This window comes from Netta rufina (genome assembly GCF_964035555.1).
Source record: "Netta rufina genome assembly, chromosome: 1".
NCBI lineage: Eukaryota > Metazoa > Chordata > Aves > Anseriformes > Anatidae > Netta > Netta rufina.
The window spans coordinates 96,065,300-96,091,001 of NC_140123.1; the positions used below are offsets into that span (position 1 = coordinate 96,065,300).

Here is a 25,702-nt window from a genome sequence, read left to right on the forward strand (position 1 = left end):
CTGGAGAATGGCTGAGCCGGGGTGCATGGAAGAGGGAATCATTTTTCCCTGTTTGTGAGTAGAGGGACTTAACGGGGGAAGGAGGCGGAGGCTGTGTCATGGACGTGGGCCCTGGGAACATAAAAATCTGGGCCGTTACCACACCCGTGTGGCCTCTCGATGAAATGTTAAACACAGACTGCACCGATGGCCTGTGCTAGGAGCATTCAGGTCAGAGGTACTGACCTGAAGGTCATGGGTACTTATACACCTTACAAATATGAAGCAATGCTGCCTGCCTTTTGGGGTCGGGAGGGGAAGGGAAGCTTCTTTGAAAGCAGCAGGTCGCACAGGGCTTGTGCTGCCCTGGGTTTCGTACAGAAGTGTATTTATCGCAGTGTGGCCAGCAGAACACAATCTCCATCCACCACGAGTGGCAAAGCCGCTTCTTTTTCCCTTTGCTTTTGAACCCAAAGGGGTCGCTCATCCCATGCCAAGCAGCCCTTTGGCTCTCCGTCTCCTTCTTACACCACCGGGCCAACCTGGCACCCTGCGTGGCGTGGCTGCCCCCCTCGGGAGCTGCTTCCCCATAGCCCTGAGGGGGTCCCTGCCCCGCGGGGATCGCAGCAAGGAGCCCCTCGCCACCCTGGCGGTCCCCGGGGGGCCACCCCTGGCCCCGGCCATCTCGGCACAAGGAGCACAGAGGCCGCCAGGGGGCCCCCGAAGCCGCCATGGGGCGCCCGCTGCCCCCCGAGCCCGCGCCGGCCCTGAGGGAGCCGCCATGTCGGGCGGGGGGCTGAGGGGACAGGGCGGGGAGGGTGGCACAGGGAGCGGGGAGAGGGTCCCCCCGGTGCCTTCCTGACCGGCAGGACAGGGGGAGTGCCGAAGGGGAGGGTTAAATGAGGATACCGGGGTGCCTGAGTGCATGCCGATCTGCTTTGGAGCCATAAGATACCTCAGAGATACTGCCCTTTACAGAGACATTTTGGGTTCCCAGTGATGAGCTGTGTTAGGAAACAAACTGAGCCTCGTCTGGCCTGCCTGGGTGTCAAAGAAACACATACACATAAGTAAGACGTGCCCCCAGTAGCCGCTTACCTCCACATCACTTCATTGCCAGGACGTGATCAGCTAGGCTGGACGTCGTTTTTTACATTTTATCCTTAGGCTGCCCTTTCCAAGGGTTATCACCCTCCGTGGGGACCTGCAGCGCTGCAGACCCACAGAGCAGCGAGAAACTGGCATTAAACAAATAGGAATAGTTGTCTGGCATTAAACCCAGCAGCACCTGAAAGCAGAGCCCACCCCCAGCAGCATCCTGCTATTTGCTGGGAATCCGCAAGCTGTTTGATTCGCTGTTAAATCAATAAGGGGAGAGGGGGGTGTCTGCAAAATGTGTTCGGTGTCTGTGAGCTTAGCGGATAGTTTCGTGGTTCACATGGTGCTGGCTTGCAGGATTTAAACTGGAAAGGTCATTTTATGAAGTAGTAACTAGGTGTCAGGCTTGGGGAAACTAGGCAAGAGCAAGAAAGGCTTCGACCTTTCACTGGGTCTCACTAACCCGTAGCCCTTCAGCTCAAGGGGGCTGCAACCAGGCACGACCAGGAGGGATAGATATATGTTAGTGGAAGCTGTATGGCAACGTGCTTTCCCTTCTGACAGAAGGGAAATTTTATAAAGCCATTGACCTTGTCTGCAAGACATTTTCGCCTACTGTGTTCATTGCTGCTGGATGAGATTTTCAGAGCCATGCCAAGGGTGTATGTAGCTGTACATCTCCTGTGGAAACGGGTGGAATACGTCCATCTGGCGTTTCTTTTACAAGTTTCAGTCGCTGATCCTGTTCCTCGCTTCTTCGTCAGGGAAAAAGTCCGTCGCCCACTCTGCCACCGCGTGGGGGACTCGAGCAGTACAGCGCCAGGGAAGGGCACCCGAAACCCTGCATGGCAGGGGGGTAGCAGGGGATGGGAGGCCAAGAAGGCTCAGGTATAGCTGAGATGGGATGGATTTTTTCAGAGCTCCTGACAATTGCAGGTCTCTAAATCTGAAGAAAATAAAAATCCTTTTCTTAACTTTGCTTTCCTGTAAGAGGCTTTTCTAACTAGCTGAATACAAGCCTGGAAGAAAGGTGAACATTACTGTGCCCCTGGGCTTGGGCCTTGTAATTATGGCCCGTTTGGAGAGAAATCCTGACCCTTCCAGACAGATGGGCTATCTGCAAGTGTACCGATCAGACAACTGGGATGACTATCAGCAGACAGATCCATAAAAGCTTATGGGGAATAAATTTCAAGAAGTCATGATCAAAACTGTCAGGAGCCATAACTGCATCCAGATGGGGAATAGCTCAGAAGAACTTCCCATTGCCACATCAGAGATCTGGAAGCTTGGAAAATGTTGAAAGTTGACTGTAATATGAGGTTCAAAGCTAATAGGCTGGGTTGTCTGCAGTGTTGTATTATGGCTGTAATCTCAGCAACGCATCAGGCGCCCTGGCTGGCTGATAGGAAGCCTTCTACTCCAGAGGCAAGCTGATTCCTAGCCCTCCAACAACATGCAGAGTATTAGTGCTCATTGCTAGCCTCTCGCTCTTTCGCATCCAAACATTTGGAGTGCCAAATGCTTTGTCATGCATGATCTGTGAGACAGCTTGAGCCCCGTGACGGCATGCTTCCAGTCACATCTGATGAGCTATCCTCCAGATTTATGGCTTCTTCAGCAGAATCCAGCCTGATCCAAAGATGGCAGGAAGGTACCAGACAACAAATGGCATTGTTCAGCAGTGTTTCTCTGACTTTCTGATATTTTATCTTCTGCATGCTTGGCTGGCCGTGTACTGTCTGGCCCTGAGGGTGCTACCAGGTGCCCAGTCCTGCCCCAGCTGAGCTGCAGCTGTACTCATCTCATGTGCTGCTGGCCCTGGCTCACCCCCTCACCTGGCTGGGGCTGTCAATGGGTCCTTTTAGCAGCTCTGTCTCTGCTCACTGCCTTCAGACCCTGCAGGATGGCATCCGTGAGTGAGGGCACTGCCTGCACTGGGGTCACCCTTTCCTCCCAGCTCTCCATTATTTAGGGATCAGCTGGCCCATCCTGTTCCCTGGTAGATACCCTGAATAACAAAAGTCACAGCTAACATTAAAAAGTCCAGCAAATGACACCTTACATCAATAACAGACATTTGAGTAAAAGTCCAGCTATCTTTCCTGGCATGTGTTTTTTAGCTGAAAATACACCACAATTAGCACTCATGGGCTCTGCTGAGAGGTCTGCAGAGAGGTTGAGGGCTTACCAGACGTGGTGGCTAAATGCTTTATGAGGCAGAGTAACAGTACCAAACCAAGGAAGCTTCTACTGCTTTTGGCCAGGTTTGCTTGTCTCCAGAGTCATCAAACATCCCCTTTTGCAAGAGTTAATATGCAATTTAAAGTAAGATTTATGAAATCCTAGAAAAGTATATAGAGGTACACATTAGCAGTCATAACATGGTAATGAAAGGAAGTTGTGGTCTTCATGCAACATGGTTTTGGCTGGTTGGAATGGGAAACATAATATTCAAGTATCCTGAATTTAGTGCTAATATTTATGTGGAGCAGTTGAAAGACACATGAGAGTAGCCTCTAGTATTCAGAGGAACCTAAGTAAAACAGGCACAATGAGATCTTCCCACCCAATTTCCCAAGAGCCTTGCCTTTGCTGTTTGAAAGCGTATGCCCAGAGGTAACTATCAGTGTTGTTTCTGATAAGCATTGGGCTAAGGAAAGGCAGAACTTTCTACTTCCCTTTCTGGGTGACTTGGCAGGGTGTCTGCAGAAGAAATTTTAAAGTAAGGGCTCTTGCTGAACCCCTGATGCCCCTTGTCTGAAGCGCTGGTACAGATCAAATCCTCCAAAACAACATGCTGACACCCTACCAGCCAATACTGTAAGGCAGGTTGCATTTCTTTTAGTAGTCTTCTTTGGATGCTGTGTTTCATTGTCATGTTTAACTTGTAAGACTATTGTCTGTGCGTGAAAGCAGGTGTATATTCTTTGGCTTGACCTACGCCTTGCAAAAGAAGTTGTGCAGTAAAATATTAAATGAGTGTATTTTCTCAAGGCTACATGTTTTCACAGGAGAGAAGACATTTTTTTCTGGTAGGAAAAAAAAAAATCACCTCCTGCATACTGATATTTCATCCCTCTCTCGTTTAGATGTACCCCAATATATAGTTAACTAGGTATCTCAGAATTATTCATGCATTTATCTTCATTGCTCTCCTGGGCGTTAAATAGGCAAAAACTGTAATTTTAAATGCTGTAAATTCAGACAGCTGCATAATAACTAGGAGCAAATCTTGCCAGTGGCCAGAGCCATACTGGATGCAGGCCTGGGCAGCTCCTTCGTCGGGAGGTTGCAAAAGTGCTGAGGTTTCTACACGGAAATGCTGCTGACCTGAGCCACCTGTACAGCACCAGAAAGGGCCCCTGGCTGTGCAGCCCTGTTTGTAAATGTGTTGTCAGGAGACTTTTTTTGCCATTTGACAAACGTCAACTTTGCTTTAACAGAGGGCCTGAAGGAGAGAGCAATTGTCTCACTAGCTCAAGGAAATTAAAAAAAAAAAAACACAACTGAGGAGTCCTCCACTGACTTCTGGTAGAGACGAGGGGAGATAAATGAAACGAGCCGATGGGCAGGCCTGAGACATGTTTGTTTTGCATCTGTTATTTTATTATGTTTGGGAGGCATTTCTGGTAAAAAGAGGAGCCTAATTAAGTGGAGGAATGTTTGTAATCGTAACCAGGGATAGAAGTCAGAGCCAAGCAGCTACACTTCAGCGTCCCTGGGGTGCGTTGGTCACCCACACCAGGGCAATAGCTTCCAGAACTGGAATGCAAAAGTTGTAGCCTCAAAAAAATGAAACAGCAAACCAAAACCAAAAGGGCAGAGAGGCAAGTGAAAAAGGCTTTGATTTAAAGTTTTCTTTACAGGTTAATGCAGGGCAGAATCCGTTTAGGAGCCTTCTCCGAAGTGAGAGACAGGAATGGGGTGAAGGGTTTCCTGAATGCACATGGACAGGGGTAACCCAAGGTGTTGCATGCAGTCCAGCCCCAAGAGCTGGAAAAACAGACACTGTAAGCAACACCAGCTTGCAAAGTGAGTACTGACCAGAGGGAATGGAGCCCACAGCCTGGATCAGACTTTGCTGCTGAGCACGTTTTTACAGACATTGGGATATTACTGCAGGGGGGTGGGAAGCAACAGAGCCTCAGCATCTGAGAGCCTTTGAGAGCTGAGCTGACCAGCTTCACCAAAAAAAAAGGATAAATGTGAAATAGTAATACTACCATACCAGGAGCTAAATACTGTCTCTTACGCTGTTTATATACCTCTCTTTTCTCTCATTAATAAAGCATTATTTATGAAGTCAACTGACTCATGTTTGCAAATAAAGAGAATTAGCTCGCTGAGCACCAGAAAGTTGAGTTTTCATTTTTCCAAGCTTCTGGATGGGCATCTGAGTTTAGAAGTGACCCCTGGGATCTGAACTCAGCCCTTGCTGCCTGTCAAGCCCTGGCAGAAAGGTTATACAAGTAAATGAATTTTATCCTTCCTCTCCCTGCCCAAGGCCTCAAACAGCAGCTTCAGTTACATCCAGGCCGTGTGGTGTCCTGTCAAAACAATTCACTAGTCTCTTTCTTGTGGTTTCCTTAGCCAAAAGCACAGCCAAAACCTGTCCGTACTCAGATCTGACCATTCGCCCTAGCTTTTGTTTCAGGAGACTGCCAAAAAACAGGAGGCAGGATCACGCTGAAACGTTGGCTCACCTGAGGGAGTCACAAGTGGCAGATGAAAGGCTGACAAAAGAGCCACTGAAACCATTCGGAGGAAGATGGAGCCAGATGTGATGCTGTTTGTTTAGACTCAGCCTTGAACGAATTCTGAGTGAGGAGATTTAGGCAGGGTGAATTCTTCAGAATTAAGCTACGGGGTGTCCCTCCTCAAAGAGAACTGGGTCACGGGCATCCCCCAGGGTGGCTTAGCGGTCTTACCTTCAGCAAGAAGACCAGCCCTCTCCCCAGCTGTGTATTACAACACGGTTTTGGGGTGATGGTGTCAAAGAAGAGAGCTGTGCTCTGTTCCAAGCACTGCTCTCAGCCCTTTCTTCTTGTTTGGGGAACCTCACCTGGACTCCCCATTTCTTCCCCTGTGCCTCAGATGCTCCCCTGCCTGAGAGGGAAAAGCTACTGTTTGTGAAGTGGAGAAGCCCCATTAGACAGCGGGGGAACCCAGTAAGTGGACATAGGGAGTTAGGTACATGCATTCCTTGCAGTGCAGCCCCGTGCCTGGAACAAAAGGCAGACTTTTGCCCAGTCAAACGTCCGTGCTCACTCCAAGCTGCTTCTCTCTCCCCGGTGTAGTTCTGGGGCTCTTCCCCATGTTGCACTGCCTGCATGCTGGGGAAGTACAGCCCAGGGTGTGCTTTTAAGTTCAGACACCACTCTGCTACTGAGAATGCCCCCTGTAGCCTTTTCTCTGGCTTCAGGTGCCTCTGACACAGAGGAGGAAAGCTCTTGGCGATCCCTCCCTGCAAGCTGGGGCAAGCTCTTGAACCAGTGGCACACCGCTCCCGCCCCACCGCTGGCTGCCACAGTCGGGTGATTTAGCCCTGCTTCTGACAGATTTCATCTGGGCCCTTTTCACCCCCACCTCACGTTTCGATTCAGTCCCCAGGAGGCCATGACCGAGTTTGGAGGCTTTGCTATTTATCCAGCTCCTCGCTGTTTGCTGTGCTGGCAGCTGGCGTCACCGGCCTGTTTGAGATCTGGGCTTCCCAAGGAGTGCTCCCAATTCCTTTCTGCACCTTGACGATGCGAAGCCAGGAGATCAGCACTGCTAGCAGTGACCACGCTCGGTCCCAAAGTTTGCACACACGTTTGAGATTCTCCTGTTCAAGCAGCGATGACACCCGCTTAATGTGTTTGCTCAGGCAGAGAAAAGGCTTCTGACGTGGGCAACTCGGTTATTCGAGTCAAAGCAAACCACAGACAGCAGAAGAAGACGCGTGGCCAAATGTCAGAATGCAGGCTGCTGAAGTGGAGCTGGAGATGGCATTTGCTCTCCGGGTAATGAGGAAAGACCAAGTGTTTATAAGGCAGGGGACGGGGTGGTTAGCTTGGCCAGGGAGAACATGCACCTGAAGGAGTTCTGCCAAGCTTTGTAGAAAGGCACCCACCAGACAGTCTCAGGCACCCAGAAGATCCTGTTTGACCACAATGGCAAGCACTGTGCTGGCTGCTATCCTTATCGTTGTGGTCTTTTCAAATGCTTTTCTAGCAGCCGCTTCTCCTGCCATGCCTGCAAAGCCAAAGCTTCCAACAGGTAAGGGCTGCCTCAGTGCAGCATCCCGATGCCGTCCTGCCGTGCATCCCAGGCGCATGCCAGTCTCCTGTCGTGGGTGTAACTGTTTGGTGGGCTGGTTGGAAAGATGTAAATTCACAGACATAACTAAAAAAAAATTAAAAGAAGATTTTTGTATTATGATAGGGATAACTAAGATATGCAGTAAGATATTATCAGGTGGAGTAACCATAGCCCCACTGAGGAAACCAGCTTGCCAAAGATGCTACATTCCTTTTAATAAACCCTTCTTATTATTTAAGAATGCATATTTTTAATTTTAATCATGTGATTATTTACTATAATAATATAATTAATTATCTTTATTTTTAAAATATGTTCAAATAATATATTTTTGTTTTCTGTACTAATGCTGCGCACTTTACAGCTGACTGCCACTAAGCTGAGCTACACTAGAGACCTGTAATTTCAGTAAGTGCTATACTACCTTTTTGAGGTAGACATATATAACCAGGACAATTAGGTGTGAATGCAACCGGGCTGTCAGGATGTAGGTACTATTTTACACGTCCCATTTAAGATCATACCATTTCTTTTTCCTTTTTTGTTTCTCACAAACCAAGCTCAGAGGCAGATGTTGTTGGAGATCCCCGTAGCTGATCAACAAGAAAGGATCCTGAAATTTTTGTCAGCATTTGATCCACAAAAAAGTGCCAGTCCCATAGCAGACGCTAAAATCAGTGGAATCACAGGTAATCATCGAAAAAATATTTGCTCTGAAAATTTGCAAATCTGCTACTAGTTTTGCAAAGACAAAGTGTTTAAATAACTAATTCTGTGAATGACTTTTTCTATAATGCGTGTAAGAATCCTGTAACAAAAAGTGCCAGGTACCTTTATGAATGGGTTAAAAGTATTTTTAATTTATTTGACTGTTTTTGAGTGTGTTTTTCTAAGGAAAGGATAAGACTGGGAATTCTGTGTGTCTGTATATTGGGGCAGAGCTGTTTGGGAAGGAGAGGTGAAACAAGAAAACTGAAGGAAGCTTCAGCCTTGCACATATTCCCTAGCAAAATACCTTGATTTGATTTTAAAAGGAAATGACGACACTTACCTACTTCAAAGACTCTCCCCTAAAAGGTCTTGTAAGCATGCAAGTTTTCAGTGTGTTGGAGAAATCCAAAACTGGAAAGAAAAGCAAGCTGCAAAAAACTTACTGCAAGCTATGTCATTGCAGATGTTTCTGAGTATTTTAATGACACCTCATTTATTGATGTTGGTTTCTGTATATTTTACTTCTCATACAATTTGCAGTGTCATTCAACGCTAGTGACACAGCATGACTCAAATATTGAAGCGAGAATAATAACTGCAGGGCAGAGGTCACATTTCAACATAACTGGAAGCAAAAACACAGGCAGGAAGGTGGAGGGATTTAAACAAGAGGCAAACCCACAAGCCACAGAATTTCCCTTGACATTTATTTGGACCAGTCATCTTTTGCTTTCAAATCTGAGAGGAGATTCAGTTTCTCTTACTGACACTCGTAGGTCATGTTCTAGGTTTGTAGCCTGACTCACGTATACCATTGTTTCATGGTACCAGCGAGTGTTTCCTCAATGCATTCTACTGTGTCAGATCTACCATCTGCCTGGCTCAGATGTTAAACATGGATTTCACTTCAACCATTAACTTGGTGTAAGTTCAACCTCTGTCCATAGTCCTCGCATAAAACTTTTCCACAAAGTAACAGGGAAACCATTTTAACTTAATGAGAGCTGAAAGTGTGCAAATGGAAACAAAGAAGAGGATTTATGCGCACAGTTGATGCGAGCCTTATTGTTAACTGGGCATGTTAGAATGAAGAATGTAAGCCTGTGAGCACTGAACACTGCTCTAAATCATGGCGTGAACGTCCTGCTGTGAGAACCAGCATTGAATTTTACTTGTCCATAAACAATACAAATCCTGTGCAACAAAACCACCCAGCTAAGCCCAAACCAAAGAGAGAGACGTTGGCAGCTTTCTCGGGTCAAATTTAGTACACGTCTTGGTACTAGAGTCTTTTGTCTGAATTTTATGGCTTATCTTTAGGCATATAAAGAGCCTGTCCACTCTGCAGTCAGACAAATTAGGCTGTGGTGATCCTTGTCACTGCCAGAGCTGCTACATTGCCCAACAGGGTTTTCTGACAGATGTATTTATTGTGAGTGGGCAGCTCTGCCTGAACTGATGTGGGTTTCTGCTTGTGGGACACAGATTGTCTTGCAGGTGTTCTTGTACTAGGACAATTTCGGACTCTTCAGGGCATGGAACCACTTTCCTGGAGACTCAAGTCAGCCATGTGTATCTTGAAAGGCAACTTTTGCCTAAGTGAAAAAAGGGGTGAGATTTTACAGTAGCAAGGCAACTGATTCAGCACAGAAAAATACAGCTAGCACCCCTCCAGAGTTGTCCAGATGCTGGAGGTGATGTTCACCTTTGAGGGCTTCATGACAATGCTACATTTATGGAAAACTGAGCTCTGGGAAGAACCAACTCTGCTAATTTTCTGCATGGAAGCACCTCATCAAATGCTGACGTGCAGGGAGCAGAATCATCACCTTCCAGAACAGCTTCTAACTGTCTTCCCCTCTTGCATTTCAGCTTATGACAAGACACATGGAAAGAAAGTCGAAATGGTGAGAACAGGCAGCTGTGTGCTTCCCCTTATTTGTTCCTCTAGTTGTTGTCTAGTACCTGTACAGCTCTCGTCACTGTACGGTAAAGCAAGCTCTGCTGTGTTTTGTGTTCCCTGGATTGCTGGTGTTCTCAGTTTCTAAAGTCTGCCTAACTGACATTGTCCTACCTGTGTATTGTTTTGGACAGGGAGGTGTAAAGGAAGGTCCATCTGATCCTCTGGCTGAACTGAGAAAGGACCTCCCAGCAATAAGTCCTCTACAAGAGAAGAGCTTCTGGATGCCTGCACTGCCAACCTCCTGGAAAATTAAGAGAGGTGGGACTTAAAGAGTGATGCTGTACCTTGTCTATCTTGTTGCTGGGTCATTTTGGTACCATAGCTAGAGTTGCAGAAGGTGCTAGAAGTGCCTAACTAAAAAAAAAGTCTAGTGTAACCCATAGCTTGGTCACTCAGTTTCCCCTAAGATGTACCCACAGGTGAGAAATCAGTTCAGTCTCTAGAGCCATCCAAACTCTGGATTCATGCTAATCATGACAAGTGTTGATGATGCTCACAATAAAGAAGAATCTATCTGGGCCATGAAAACCACTGAACAGAGAGTAGATATTTTAGCCATTATCAAACTGAATCAGATCTGACCTTATATTACCAGAGAGAAGAGCTATACAGCTCCCCATGTTCTTATAACAAAATCTCTTTTGGAAAAGCTCTCCCATGCTTGGGCTTGGAGTGTGAGACCTCGTTTCACCACAGTTTGCCTCATGTCTCTGGACAAGAAACATTTTGTTTGTGGCTCCTTCAGTTCTGTGGGTATGATATGAGAATAACAGCCTTCCTTTTTGACAAGGGTGCTGTGGATGGGAGCATACTTCTGAGACAAACAAACTCCACAGCAATGGGAGTGACATAGAAATCTGTCTAGGAATTAAATATTTTGTCATTTTTGGCATGAAATCTTTGGAGATTGTTTTTTAAAATACATCTAACTTTTAACTGGCTTTCAAATATTTTAAAGTGACACCTCCACAAATGAGATGTTGTTTTTAATCCAGATGAATGATTTTGAATGAACCACCATTCGAATTTATAACAGAATTTCATGGCAAGTTCTTAAACTCAAGAGGGAAGAAGGATGTTCCATTTACAACTTCTCTCACCCCTGTTTTGGTCATGTAACTTCTCACAATATAAAGTGTGGTTCCTGAACACTTATAAGCATATTCTTAAGAGAGACAGATAGACACACAGAGTTTGCATTCTGTCACAAGTAGGAACGCAAAGCCTTTAGGGCACCGTGTATTGTGTGCATGTACAACATTGTTTATACAAGGTACGTGCAGTACAAACACTACCTATTACTCAGAAATAATATCTCCCTCCCCTTGTCTCAGTTTACCTTTTTTAAATTTCATTCTTTCATCTTCTTTTCTACTTCTCTCTCTTCTCCTTGTCCCTCCTGTTTCTTGAGCTTTGGATTTATATATGTGGTAGATGTATAAATCATTAATTTAGTACCTAACTAGCAGTTTATAGCCCTGAGTGGAAGTGAGAATCCCAAATCACATTTTTCTTTTCTATGATTAGTAATTAATGACTAGCCTTCTGCTTGTATCGAAAAGCATGCAAAACAGAAGAGGGAACATTTACCTCTTCAATCTCTCCCAATTTTTAAGTCAGCTCATTTTTTCCAAAGATGTAACCCATGATTTTTGAAGCTGAGAATGATAGCAGTAGATGTACTTCACTTCAACTTTGTATAACACACATCTGAAGTACTGGAAGATTTACAAGCCAAGCAACAAGCAAGGAAAGGCTGTATAAGCTCAAGTGAGCAGAGCTGTGTTTTGGAGCTTGTTATTTATTGATCGCTTTTTCTGCATGCTGGGTACCCCTCACAGTCCTGCCCAAAGCTGTCCTTGGGTGGAATCTCCTGACTCTGGTCCTCTTACAGTAGGGTTCAAGCACAGCAGCCGCCATTCACCTCACTTGCTCATAAAACTGTAGGGACAACTGAATCTGTAGTCACTCTGTCTGTATTTTTGTAGGACCTAGGATTGCATCTAGCTCGAGGTGTGCCCTCAGCCCCAGCTGGCATGAGACCTGCGTGAGCAGCTCCTCAGCATGCCTTAGGTAGAGACTCTGTGCTGCTTATGCCAGGGGCAAGAAACCCACTCCTTGAATGAGGAAAAGGAGGATGCAGACTAAAGCATTCCAGCGTCTTCCCACGTGTACCTAGGAACAACACTTAACTGGGTGAGAACCACCTTGCTGTGGTATTAGGGGTGTGTCTACCCAGTACAAGCAGGCTGTTGTGGATACCTCCACTCACCTTGTGAAGCAGCATGCCCTCACCTACACCATCAGCTTGGTGAAGAAAAAACAGGATAACTTGGGCTCCTGGGACAGCCGAACCAGGTTAGAGTGCCATCACACAAGCCTGAAGAGCCAAGGTGGCTAACCGGCTTCAGGAGGGTGCAGGAATGAGGGGTAGCAGATGTAGCTGCTCTCACCTCTTCAGAAGACACGGTGGAAGCCTGAGCTGGAAGTGCCACCCAACTGGCTGTGTTTCAGCAGACCGACTGGTTTATCAGTCCAGTGGTGCAGTTATCTGGGTGTGCTTTTGCTAAGGCACATGCTTTATCTAGAATGAGATGGCAGAGGGAGGGAGGAGGTGGGGACAGGCCTCCAGTTTAGCTCAAATTACATCCGCAGCGATGGGGGCTTTATCAGAAGAAATTTTGCTGATACCAGCAGAGGAGCAACCTTTAGAAGGAAGTGTACTGATGACAGGGTAGCACTTTGCACCTACACCACAAGGTGTTACAGCCAATATTCATACTCCACGGACATATCCTCGTCATCTTGCATCTTAGCTCAGCTATCCTTAGGCACTGAGGGGCTTGTGACTCTGTTATCTGCTACAGCACAGTTACGTGTGAGGCCCACAGAGCCTTGTGTCAGGGGAGTGACACACAGCATCCTCCTCACAACATGTGTAAGGTCTGGCTCCTTGCAATCTCTCCTGTGAGTATGGCTTCATTACCTGCAGCCATTTACAGCTATTTCAATGTCCTACAGAGGCATGATCTGGAAGAGCTGTCCTGTGGTTATTCCTACAGGCAAAGGAGTAGCAGGGTTTTCACCTTCAGAGACCCTTTCTCTTCGCTGCAGATCATTTGAGCAGAGTGAAACCTAGCAGCTTGGTGCTGATCCTAATGTTTTCAAAATAAAGAACAAGAAGCTGGATGAAAGCAACTTTTCAAGTATTTTTCAACAAAAGAAGAAACAGATTTGGTTTAGGTCTTGTTTTGCTTTTTAGTCTTGAGTTAAAAAACAAGGTTTGGTATTCTGTTGTTTCTTTTTATCTCTATTTCTTTTTTTCTCCTTTTCTCCAGCATTTCTACCTCTTCTTTTCCCCTTTCATCACTGAAGAAAAATAAAATAAAATAAAATAAAATAAAATAAAATAAAATAAAATAAAATAAAATAAAATAAAATAAAATAAAATAAAATAAAATAAAAGGGAATGATAGAAGGAAGAATTCCAAGAAAAATATATGCCCTCAGTTTTTAAAGGGAGAATTTTATTTTATTTATTTATTTTTTGTATTTCAGTTCGTTGGTTTGATTTAATCAAGAAGTTGGATAATTTTCAAATTTTGAAACAAGATTCGTGTTTCCTTTAGTTCATTTCCACAAGAGATCTTTTCTGTTTGCGTTCTGCTCATCAGTAAAAACTTCTTTATCAGTAAGAGTCCAATTTAGGCCAGGACCTGGAAAACACTTGCTCCTGCCCTCCTTTGCAGTTCCCTCATGAAGGAAAATTGAATGCTGATCTGAGCCATGTGTTAGGAAATCCACAAGGTTGCTTTACCCCACAGCTCAGAAGCAGGGCTACATTTGGACTCTGTCACCTGAGAAAACCAAGAGTATTTCAGGAATATGATGCCAGTTCAGTCTGCTGACTGGAGAATGTAGTAGTGAGCCACATGGTAAAGGTCTACTCTCCAAACCCAGCCATGTATGTAGGACATCTCACCAGGAAACTCAGTTTTTAGGGCAGCAGCTCCCATGTGTGAGCATGAAGGTCATGGTGAGTGTCTACAGAACCACTGTGAGCCTTTGGATAGCTTTTAAGGGTCCATGGGGTGCCTCTGGGGAGCTGAGAGCGACTAGGTGGTAACAGCACTTGGGGTGGCTGGTTTGGAGGGAAGTTTGCTAACCTAGTCAAAGTTCTACCACGCTTTGGGTAGTTTCTGTTGATTTGGCCTTTCAGGGTCATGCCTCACCTTAGCAGTTGATTACTGGTTCTTGACAGCTTAGAAATAACCAGCGGGTGTGGCTTTTAAGCTAAACTTCAGCCAGTTGTAAGGAGCTCATGAGAATTTGATGTTTGCTTATACTGAAACAAATAGCATGTTGATACGGCTGACGGATACCAACTTGCTTTCATGAGGTTTGGTTTTCAATTGCTTTGAAGCAATTTCAAAAATAGAATGCATTGGGGGAAATATGTTACAGTTAGTTACCCTACATTTGATTTTATTTCAGCTTGCTTTTGGAAATACTGCATTGAGCGCAAGTAGTGTTTAACCTTCAAGTTGACGGGTCATTCTGCAGGCTGTATCTAGGAAGCTGACAATGAAATCTTCAAAACCTGAAGAATTTTCTACGCGAGTGCCTGAAGAACAAATAATAAAGTAACTGCCTGAGTATATATGCCTTGCATATAATAGATGTTTAAAAGGGAAATGTAAACATTTGTATTTGAAATGATAAAATAATAAACAGATTTTGTACAAGCAACGCCACGGAGAAGACTACTTGTGCTAGTAAGCATTTGGAAATCAGTAGCTCTGTCTCCACAAACGTGCCTTAAACTAATGGAACATAATCTCAGCCCTGGCATGGGATCAGGCACTACAAATCTGTGTCTGGATATTTCATCCTTGTCCAAGCCACTCTGACAGGTGGTAATATTGTTAACACTGCAACTTGCTTTCTCTTGCTCTTTATCTCATCTAATTTATTCTCTGGCAAATTGTTTTTAAAAATATTTCTATGGCCTTTTAAGATAGAATAACTTGAATGTGGGAAAAGTCTTTTTCTTAAAACACGTTCTGTAAGAAGGTCTGGAATCAGACCCTCAAAACATGTAGTGGATATGGCTTCACGTGTCATGGGATTGTTCAGGCACTTTAGCTCACCCCATCCCAGGGCAAATGAGGTAAGTGCAGTTTTCTGATATGCTGGATCATTTCTGTGACATCTCTACCCACATTTTCTTCCTGTGTTGCCTGAAATACGCAAACACCAACCATAAGGTGCTGGTTTAGGTAGCACCATGTGCCCAGCAATACATTGTGGAAGGCTGGAGCCATTAACAGCTTTTGCATGACTAAGAGGAATAAGGAAACCACAAAACATCAGATTTCAAAACTTTCAGTGGCCACAAGCCTTCAATCAAATATCCTTCCAAACAACAACAGACTTGAAGGGGGAAAAACCCCTCTCCTGTTTGCATATATTTCACTCTTTTCTCTCACCAACGTCCAAGCATGATTTGGAGATAGGTGCCATACCCCACAACTAGTGTGACCACCCTCTTTCCAGAAGGCAAAAATGTGGATGTGAAGCAGATGTTGCTACATGCTCTCAGGGCCAGAGAATAGCCCAGGCTCTGTTTCATTTATTGATGGTAAACAGCCATAGCTGCATTTATACAGAGAAGTAAGAGGCCAGGAGCAAGCCTGCGTGCTTTGACCTATGCTAGAGGCACTGAGCAGCGTGGACAGCCTCTGGCTGCTTGGATTGTCCTAATTTGACCTTTCCCAAACCAAATCATTACACGTGTGGCCAGCCCCAACCAGAGGGGATGTGGTTTGTGCCTGGTGGCCCTGAGGTCAGGGATCATGCACTGGCCCTTGCTATGTTATTGAGCAGCGATGGGCACAGTCAGTTTGCATTGCTCCCTAGGTATGTGACTGCAGGTCTGTGACACAATTCCTCCAACACAAACCAAAGCTGGGCTACATTTTGCCTCTTAAAAAACAGGCCACTGCTGCAAAGCAACTCGTCAGCAAACTGCTAAGGAAATAAAGACAGAACACTGCTCAAATTATTTATGAATTTGTATATTTTCTATTTAAATTTGTAAGGCATATGAAAAGAGTATACAGATTTTATATTTTATATATATCATACGTATATATGTATGTATTTGGAAATACAAAGTAAGTTAGTAATATGTGATGAGTGACTGCTCAGCTACCGACCCCAGCATGTAAATTCACAATTGAGATTGGGAGGGGAAAGGTCTTGTGCCTGCTTTCTCTACAGAGAAGCTAAAGAAACCAGAGAAGTTAAAAATGTGTACTTAACACTGCTTACAAATAACTGTGATAGGACAACTGCCTAAGAACTGTGTAGTGTGAAAGAAGAAGCCACCCAGACACAATACACCTGACTCCTATTATTACCCTAAATAATGCATTATTAGAAAACAAGCATAGGTTTGACACGGGCAAAGATGAACGACTATTTTGTACCGGCCTTTTGTGGATATAGGTGCTACAGAGGCTACTTTTAGCCGTTTTCACATCTATTTTGTACATACAGGCAAAACCCATCAGAAGGAGACTTCCAGGTGACCTGTGACTACAGCACTGCACCCTCTTGCTGAGAGCCTGCTCAGCAGGAAGCAGCCGTGGATGTAAGTTTACACAGTCCACACATCTCCAGCAGTGTGCTCCCTGATGCCAGCCTGGAGGGTATTTCTCACCAGCACTGGTCACCACGAACGCAGACTCATGTGAGGCTGGAAGGGTTCCTCCAATCCATCCCCCACCCCAGGCAAGAGTCTCTCGTAGCTGAGAGACACCCCTCCGACCAGCTGGAAAGCTCTCAGCAAAAAGTCATCACAACTGCCTGAGAAAATCCAATACCCAGGAGCACAACCCAGAAAGGGAAGTGTAAAAGGACTAATCCTTCCTTACACCCTCACCTCCTCTGCTTTCAAAAACCAAAAGGGGGTCACAGAAGGCATCCAACACTAGTAGCAAGGGAAAGATGTTTGCTCTTGTGTCTTGTGACAACCAAATCTCTCCCTTATCAAGTATTTATTATCAGATAGTCCACAGGCCCGTGAGACTGTGTTCCCCTCTTTGTCTGGGAGCACGAGGAGTGGAGAAGTACGATGGGTTATGCAGCCCTGAGAAAGGATTTATTCATTTATTTGCTTTTTTTTTTTTTTAAATTAATTCTTTTCAATACCAAAGACAATTCAGGCAATCTGAGAACAAGTCGTTCTTTGCTGACCTGCCCTGCAGGTCTCTAGCACAGAGGAGAGGGCTTCTGGGAAGCCAGGTGTGGTCCCACCTCCAGGCTGGCCTTTCTCCTGGATTAACCAGGGTGCCGCCTGCCTGCCAGCTGCTGGCGCGCAGCCCTCCCAGGCTTGCGGGGAAGCAAACAGAAACCCTCCCAGTAACTGCAAAGTTTGGCAACAGCTGTGAAACACAGAACAGAGGCAGCAGTAACGACAGGTTAAATGTGTGTCAGAAACAGGGCTATTTTTTTCCTTAAAATTCAGTCATTTAGCGTAAGTCACTAGTCTGTAACATTGCTATAATTGTGTGACCTACTCTGTTTCCCTAAGCTCAACGAAGTATTGGCTGATGCCTTTAACCTGGAATGCAGAACACACATTCATGTGTACATACGTCTGTACAGACACACACACATATATATACAATTTAAGAATGAACAAATAATGCTACGCAATTATTATAAAAGATGGATTGGCCAATAACAGAACTTAAAATTACACTGCAGAATGTACGCTGGCTTTTTTCTTTTTTTTCCCCATCTTGGCTGGTGCCCATCTAAGTCTCCGTAGCAATGAAGAATGGAGACATCTTCTGTTTACTTCATTCTCTTTGCAACATCCAAATATGCATACTCAATTTCTTGATCCGCAGGACAAGTGTTTGTAAATTCATCTCTTGCATATGCATTGTTCAAGTATCTTGAAATCCCTGTCATTTCAGGTGGAAAATCAAAATTTCTGTATTTCTTTGCAACAACCTTTTATTAAAAAAAAAAAAAAAGAAAAAGAAAAATATTATTACACACATGATCTGCAAATAACTAAATCTACTCTTTGTGAACTTTTTTTTTTTTCTTTTCAGGATGCAACAGTGTCTTTATACAGTGTGGGAAGGGAAGGCAAGAGAGCTAACAATCTAACTCATTTAAAAGGATTTATTTCGTATAAATATGCAGAGCTATGTGGACCAGCAGACAACACCTGGAAGACATGCAGCATAAAATATCATAAACCTGAATCAACAGAGTAATCTTGCAGTAATAAACTTTCTCACACTTGGAAACTTTCACTGCAACGGAAAGGGAAAACTGGAATTACAATATTAGATTTCAAATGGCTGGGGAAAACTACTGGATGACACCTAATACCTCCTGGTGAGTCAGCAAGGATGGTTTGACATGCATCCTCCATCAGCCCTCACGGCAGTTCTCCTTGCAGTGGCTCTGCTGACCCCTGCTACCTCTCACGTGTCGCTTTATGCATGTGCCCGAGCTGTGATGGAGCAGGAAAGGCTTTCTCCCTTGCTGCTGTTGCTGGAATAGTTTCAACCAGGACACCTCTTGGGAAAGTTTTCACTTCTGGAGGTGTTTGAAAATGATTCAATCCACTCTAACAAAATAATAGTCAAGGAGGAAAGTTTCTGAAGTAACTTTATTTGCACAGAAACCAGGTAAGTTTCCAATGTGGCCATTTCCCTTTCAGAGGCTGGTTGGCTCTAGGGCAGCCTAGGGACAGGCGGTAACAATGCCCAGACATCTCAGTCACCAGGACTCTTAAAGGTGGGAGAGACAGAGTTAAATTTCAGCTTTTGCTGGCTTCTTGAATTAGCATAGACAAGATCATTTAAGCTTACTGGTCCATGGCACTTCGCGTGTGAAATGCAAACAGAAATACCTCCCTACAATGCTGAATATAGTACTCGTTTAATACTTGTGAGAGGCTTAGAGAGAGAAGTCACAGCCCAAATATGAAAGCAGATATTCTAGCTCGTCATCAATTTGAGGATCTGCCCAGCTGTGCTGTAATGAAACAGCCTTGTGTATTAGCACTCCAGCTACTGTGTGGCTTCAGAAAAGATACACAAATCTCTCTCTTTTAGAAAAGAACCTGAGCTTCTACGTTGCCCTTCTTTTCAGGAAGCTGAAAAGCAAATGCAAACCTTAATTATGTGGAGCTTTGGTAGGAGGTTGCAATCCGCTAAGGTGAGCTCATCTCCATCCAGGAATTTCCGGCTGGAAACAGTGATCTCCTCGGTGCTGTAAGCATCAATTTCATCAGGCAAGGGGCTATTTAAATAGTTGTCCAGCTTCCTCAGGGCCTTAAGCAAAGATTTTTCCAAATCTAGGTTAAGACAATAAAAAGGTCATTCAAGCCTGTACCAAGGTCTCTCTGACACCAAGCAGAAAGTCGACTCCTGCATCCTGTCTGCTGGCACCAGCCCAGCCCGCAGATACCCAGCCATGCCAACTCCTGCAATTCCTTTATCCTAAGCTTAAAACTTAATGCTGGGATAAGAGCTCTAAGGAGCTAAAGGGGAGTCTGAGAAAAACCAAACCGGGTCTGCGTTACCAGAAACAGCCAGGGTCAGCAAGGGCTGGCTGCAGTGTGCACAGGAGGGTGGTGCAGGAATGCATCTGCGGAGAGGGAGCTGGAGGACAGAGGAGATGAGTTACTGCATGTTTGTGAGGCTCTTGCTCTACAGAGGTGTGTGGCAAGGTAAAGCCACGGGGCTGGAGGCTTCAGCATTTACACCAATGGAGGAGAAAGGCAGCAGGAGGACAGCAGGTGGCAGACCTGAAGCCAGGGTCTCGGTTCCAGCAGGCTGTGCTCCCCAGGGGCATGGGAAGGTGCAGTGTTGTGGGCCTGGGAGCTCAACAAACCGGGAGGAGCTGGAGTCAGCACTCCCATGCCAACAGTGGTACCTGCCCAGTTTTGGGAATCCCCAGATAAGAGACTGAAAGGGCGCATGTTTCCAAAGCCTTCATGCTCTGGAAAAGGACTGCTTAACCTCAGATGTAACTGGCACGTCTGCAGCACGGTGTGCTGGAGTTGTACAACTCTACTTTCTCACGGTGGCTGCCAGGGCTAGTGGAAGGGCCATAGCACCTACTTTCATTAGCATCTTTTCTTGGGTTCTTTATGAAGGCAGAGAATTTTGCAAAGACGTCATTTCCTGCGGAGTTAGACTCGGGGTGTTTTGGTGCAAGTTTGGGATACCTGAGGAGTTAAAAGAAACAAGAGGAAGTTATGGACTAGCCTTTATTTTTATCACCACTAATTATTTCATATACTCTATTTAAAATGCAGCGTCGTAATATATGGCTACACAGGACTTTCAAAGGGAACCTCCCTAAGCTATAAACCAGTTAGCAAGTGTGAATTTCCACCCTATCTAAACGATGTGGCTCTCCTCCTTCTCCTGAGGCAGACGGGAGATGACTGTTTGTGCTGCAAACACCATCCAAGCAACCTGGTGCCTTTTCGAGGCTGCCTCCACCAGCGGTGAGGCTGAACGGAGCCTGGCTCCTGCCACAAGGAGGAGCGGAGGAAAAGTCCCTGCTAGCATCAGCTGCTGCTCCTCCCGGCCTCCTCGCCTGTCCTGCTCATGCATGAGCAAGCTTGGAGTGGCCGGGCCAGCTGCTCTTGTTGCCAAAGGCAGAGAGGAGGGAAAAAGTGCAAGGGAGCAGCTGTTCACGTAGTTTATGTCAGGTTTGGCTGCTCGAGACAGGAGCACTGCAGAGGGCAGCTGCTGTCCTGGGGGGCAGAAGGTGCCTGGGTGGGGGGCACGATGCTGCTGGTGGTGGGCTTGGGGAGAGGTGGGGATGGCTCCTTTAGTGGGAAGGACAGATAGAAAACCCAGCCACCAGCACACATGGAGATTATCCCACCCGAACGCTCAGAAAGAGCTCTGACATTCTTTGACCCAGGACTCCTGCAGCGCGGGAGGCTTTCACTGCTGCTTCCTTTTAGCTACCTGCTCCTGGTAAGCCGAATTATTTGTACAGTCTGAGGAGGGAAACCTCAAGCAAACACGAGTAGAGGAAAAGAGGTCAGGTTTCTGCAGCGGTATGCAGGTTTCTGCATATACTTGCTGCAGGAGGGCGGATTTCATGCCTTGGGAATGACTGTAGTGGCACAAGAGTAAACCCGGGGTGAAGGCAAAGGCAGTGAGAAGTGCACAGACGGCATCTCAGGGCTACCCCAGGACATCCACCGTGCACTGCCAGGCCTCCCCAGCTTTCACCCAGACCGGAGGCACCAGTCCTACCACACGTTGTCACAGCTGGGGCTACAAGAAGGAGAAGGGGACAGGAATACAGTACCGGGGCGGCGCTAGCTTTTCTTCCAAGAACTCCTCGATCTTATTGACATCAGTTTTGACTTCGCCGTCGAACGTCATGAAAGGGGGGTTCGTCCCTGGGGCAAGGTTCTGCAGGTCAGCAGGTTTCCTAGTGGGAGGAAGGAGGCTGGGTTAATTGCAGCGGGAACCATGCTTTCAACTCCTACACTTACTGCAATGAACTGCTTCGACTTCAGGTTAACAAGCTAATATATGTCTTGCAAAACACTACATGGCCAGCTGCCTCACAGCAGTGGTGTGAGGATCAGCTAGCCCTTATCTGAATGCTCCCTGAAATGCTACAAATTCAGGTTTGTGTTACAGAGACCTACTGCAAAAGAGATTCAAATCTCAAATGCTTCAAAGGAGTTGGTCCACTTCATATCAGTGAACCTGAAAGAGGCATCAGGCATACAGCCTGTTAGCACAACGCCGAGTCACAGCATAAGTAATGTGCACTAACTTGCGTGTGTGCACGCCAAATCAAAGACATTCTTCCTTGTAAATCACCATTTTGGTAAAGCTGTTCTGAAAATGAGAACTCGTATTATGATCTCACCTTTTCAAGTCCACAGTTGTGACATTAAATATGACACCCTTTAGCCACAGGATCATAAAGAGACGCTGAGAAAACGGGCAATTTCCAATACTTTCCCCATCACTGCCAGCCTACAATTACAAAAAAAAAAAAAAAAAAAAAAAAAGTATGCATACATCTGTGATAGCAAATTCTGATAACAGATGTAATAGGGAAGCAGAAAATGCAGATCTGGTCTAAGAACATATAGCATGTTACTCATGTCTGCTAATGCATATTTTCATGCAAAGTTTCTTTATATCCTTCTCCAAACATGCACGTAGGTATAATGAAGACTCCTGTCATCCTGGAGATGTATTTTTTCATTAAAGTGCATAATTATAGTGCCACAAGTTAGAAAACGAACTTGAAATTGCAGCAGTCCTTCCAGAGGAAATAGTCTCCACCTCATTTGTCGGTGTGAGCATAAATCTACCTGAGTCACTGCAAGATTAAAACAGGCTTAAATCAGTTTATGATCACAGGAAACAAGCGCAGAAAGATTTACCTGTGTAAATTGAGATGTAACGTCCAAAGCACTTAAGGGAATAAACAGAATAAATCAAATAATTAAGAGTTTCCAACTCAACAATCGCGGGGGCCCAGGGGAAGGAAAGGAAGCCGCCAAGCAGCCGACCCCGGGGGTCTCCACACTTTGCTGAACCGGGGGCTAGCGAAGCCCAAAGGCTGCACACCTCGGGCTGACACAGCATGGGGACGAGCACACCGTGGTGGCATGGGCCTTCTCCTCGCTACCAACCTGGGGCTTTAATGCCTCAGTGTGTCCCCAGCTGAGTCACGCAGCCGTGCCTGCCTCTCCCAGCCCTTTTTCGTTCCCCCTGTGTGTCATGGCACTGTGAGAGGTTTGCCAAGCTTGCATGGCTGCTGGGCACACCAGGCTTCACAACACGCTGCTGCTGGAGGAGCTTGGAGGCCTAGTCCTTACGCCTTTCGTACTGTCCTCCTGAAGTGCAGTTTAAAAAACCTAGCTTAAACATTAAGGGTACAGAAATAAAAATGCAAGCACATCATTTACTCAGTTAATAGGTTAGTTCACGAATGTTTGTTGACCATCTTTTATAACCAAACAACGCACAGACATGAAACCAGTTCTGCCTGCTCCTTCACCCCTCTCAATGCTATCAAATCAATCTCAAACATAGCAAAAAGCTTTCCACACACACACACACACACTGCTGCTGGATTGCTTCAGGCCCCTCACCTTCACGAAGAGCTCTATGTCTGGAAAGGAGCACCTGGTCTGGAGCAGGCAGATCTCTGCCCCGCAGCTCGCGGGATGCATGAGGAGCGATGCTCCCGCGGCTCGGCCCGCACAGTGGGTCGCCATTTCAGCCTGTGGGATCCTCCTCTGGTCACCCTCAGCCTCTGGTACTGCGACAACTGGCAGTTTTCTCAGCAACGAGAAACAAAATAGCCCATTGCCTCGCACGCTGCCAGAGAACAAAACCTTTTGGAAATGCTAAAACAGCTGGGCCACAGTGTTGGATGGGTCCTGTTTTGTAGGTGGCAAAAATGAAAGCTGGTCAAAAGCTACTATTGTGTTTTCCGTCCTACACGGAGCACTGCTTTCCAGCACTGCACAGCTCACAACAAGAACAACATTTGACTGAAAACTACTGTGCCCTTCTTCAGAAGGCCAGCAAGACCCCACAGTGCCTGCAGTGGTACCCCTACCTTCAGCCAGCAGAGGGGGGATATCATTTCAGAGCACTGCCATGACCCCTTCGCACAGTTCCTACAACAGTTTTGATATTTTTATTCATCCTTTGATAAGAAAAAAAATAAATTATCCCACCAGGGTTCGTGCAGCCTTCAGAAAACTTTCCAGAGGGCCATGTGGTCAAGGAGAGCTGTGTGACCAAGACTGGCAGTAGGTGAACTTTACCTGATCAGTTACTGTCTTCTGCTGGCCGTTAAATACTGAAATTTCCGCTCCCTCTAACTTTGCTGGAGCTAAGGAAACAAGCTTGTTGCTCTGCGTTGTCCCACATCACCTCGGTGAGACCAAATTTCAGGGAGTCGGACAGCAGCCCCAGCCTGCTTTTGTGGGGAAACATCCATGAGGTGCAGCCAGTGATGCAGACAGACACATTACCATGACAAATGCAGAAGCAAAGCCCTGAGTCCAGTTTGTCATTAACTGGAATGACAGAAAGGCCACCAGGAAGCTGAGGGACTGGCAGCCTTGGAGATGTTACAGAACCAACCTCCTGCCTTGCTTCTAAGTGCAAACTTGTTAACTTCCCTGCCTACGTGTGAAGAAAATTTACTACATTGCTTCAAGTTTTTCTATTTCACAGTGGATAAAACTAACAAAGCACTGAGGAACTGAATAAAACAAGGGATTAAGCACTGCTGATTACAGCAATGATAACTATAACCACCAAGACAATTGCTTGCTCATTTGGTACTTTCTGACTACTTCTGCAAGTTGGTTGTGATGGTGCTAAACACGCTGATGAAGTCCAACAGGCTGCTGATTTTCACATTTGGTGCTTTCCGTCCTCTCACGCTGCCCACAAGGGATGCTAACAGTGCACTGCTATCTTAGCTGTATTTTGTGCAGTGCAGGTACCACAGCCTCTAGTGAAGCACTGCTGGGTTTGCCCAGCTGTGCCATCTCCTGTGGTTATGGTAAGCACTTTGCTTTTACAGCGGAAAATAAATTCATAGAAATGATGATGTTTCCCCATTTCTGATGTGGCTGTGACACAGGGGTGTGTCCCCAAGGGTTGCTGTGTCCACACTGAGGATGGCAGGCAGATTTTTGTGAGCTGCTCAGTCAAAAGCCTCAGTTGCTGAAGTGCCATGGCAAGGGAGGCTGCAGACATTTGGGTAGGCACAGCTGGGAAGTTGGCATGTCACATCTGGCCTTTGGAAATTGAAATTCATTTAGTCCCAAGAGCCTTCAGTTCCAGGTACCAGGTGAAGGGAGGGCATATCTCTAGGCTCCAGCCCAGCCATGTCACAGCTGATGGGGAATACCTATCATTTTCTTTCAGTTCTACAGAGCTGGAGGCAAGTGACAGTAAGATTACAGTAGCCCACACAATAGCACAAGCAGTTATTAAACCTTTTCCTGCTGTAGCAGCAACAGGCAGTCTGAGATGACTGCAAGACCCTGAAAACTAAATCTGATTCAGAACCTGACACAGTTTGACCTGGCATCTCAAAGACACTACAATTTCCTATAACCTTAGCTGAAAGCCCAGAACATGAATATTTTGGCCCACTGAGGAAACTAGGGTGAATACAACTAGCTAAAATGACTTCAGATATGTCAACTTGCATTTGGAGCTACAACTCCTACTGGACAAAAAAGCACCAGAGACACATGCCAAAGGCGTTTGTTCAAGTTCCCAAAGAGAGAGTCTGCCACGTTGACTCAAAAATCATGAGTCAGGACACTGAAATAGCTTTATTGCCACCTATCAAGGAACACAACAATAGCTGAGCCATGCCATCATTGCACAATAATGTACTTTCCAACAAAGGGTGGCGGTGAGACAGGGTCAATATCTCACCTTGCAGGAACACGATACAGGAGTGGGTGCCCACAGATTAATACAAACAAGGCAACAGCACAGCTAGGAGCACTGCAGCCCCACAGCAAAACTCCATGAATTTTTCTCCACAACACAGTCAGGGATGCATTACTCTGTG

General features: G+C 45.8%; 1 protein-coding gene across 1 annotated transcript in view; it reads right to left on the reverse strand.

Moving 5' to 3' along the window:
* Positions 1-16,160: 16,160 nt before the first annotated feature.
* Positions 16,161-25,702, reverse strand: part of CLIC6 (chloride intracellular channel 6) — a gene marked incomplete at its 5' end in the record, with an annotated part of 28,149 nt that continues 18,607 nt past the window's right edge. The window contains 5 exons of the mRNA XM_084291179.1: positions 16,161-18,079; positions 19,261-19,442; positions 20,212-20,318; positions 21,425-21,550; positions 22,001-22,110. Of these exons, the coding sequence (XP_084147305.1) occupies positions 17,918-18,079; positions 19,261-19,442; positions 20,212-20,318; positions 21,425-21,550; positions 22,001-22,110 (687 nt within the window). The 3' untranslated portion in view covers positions 16,161-17,917. The remainder of the gene's footprint in view (positions 18,080-19,260; positions 19,443-20,211; positions 20,319-21,424; positions 21,551-22,000; positions 22,111-25,702) is intronic.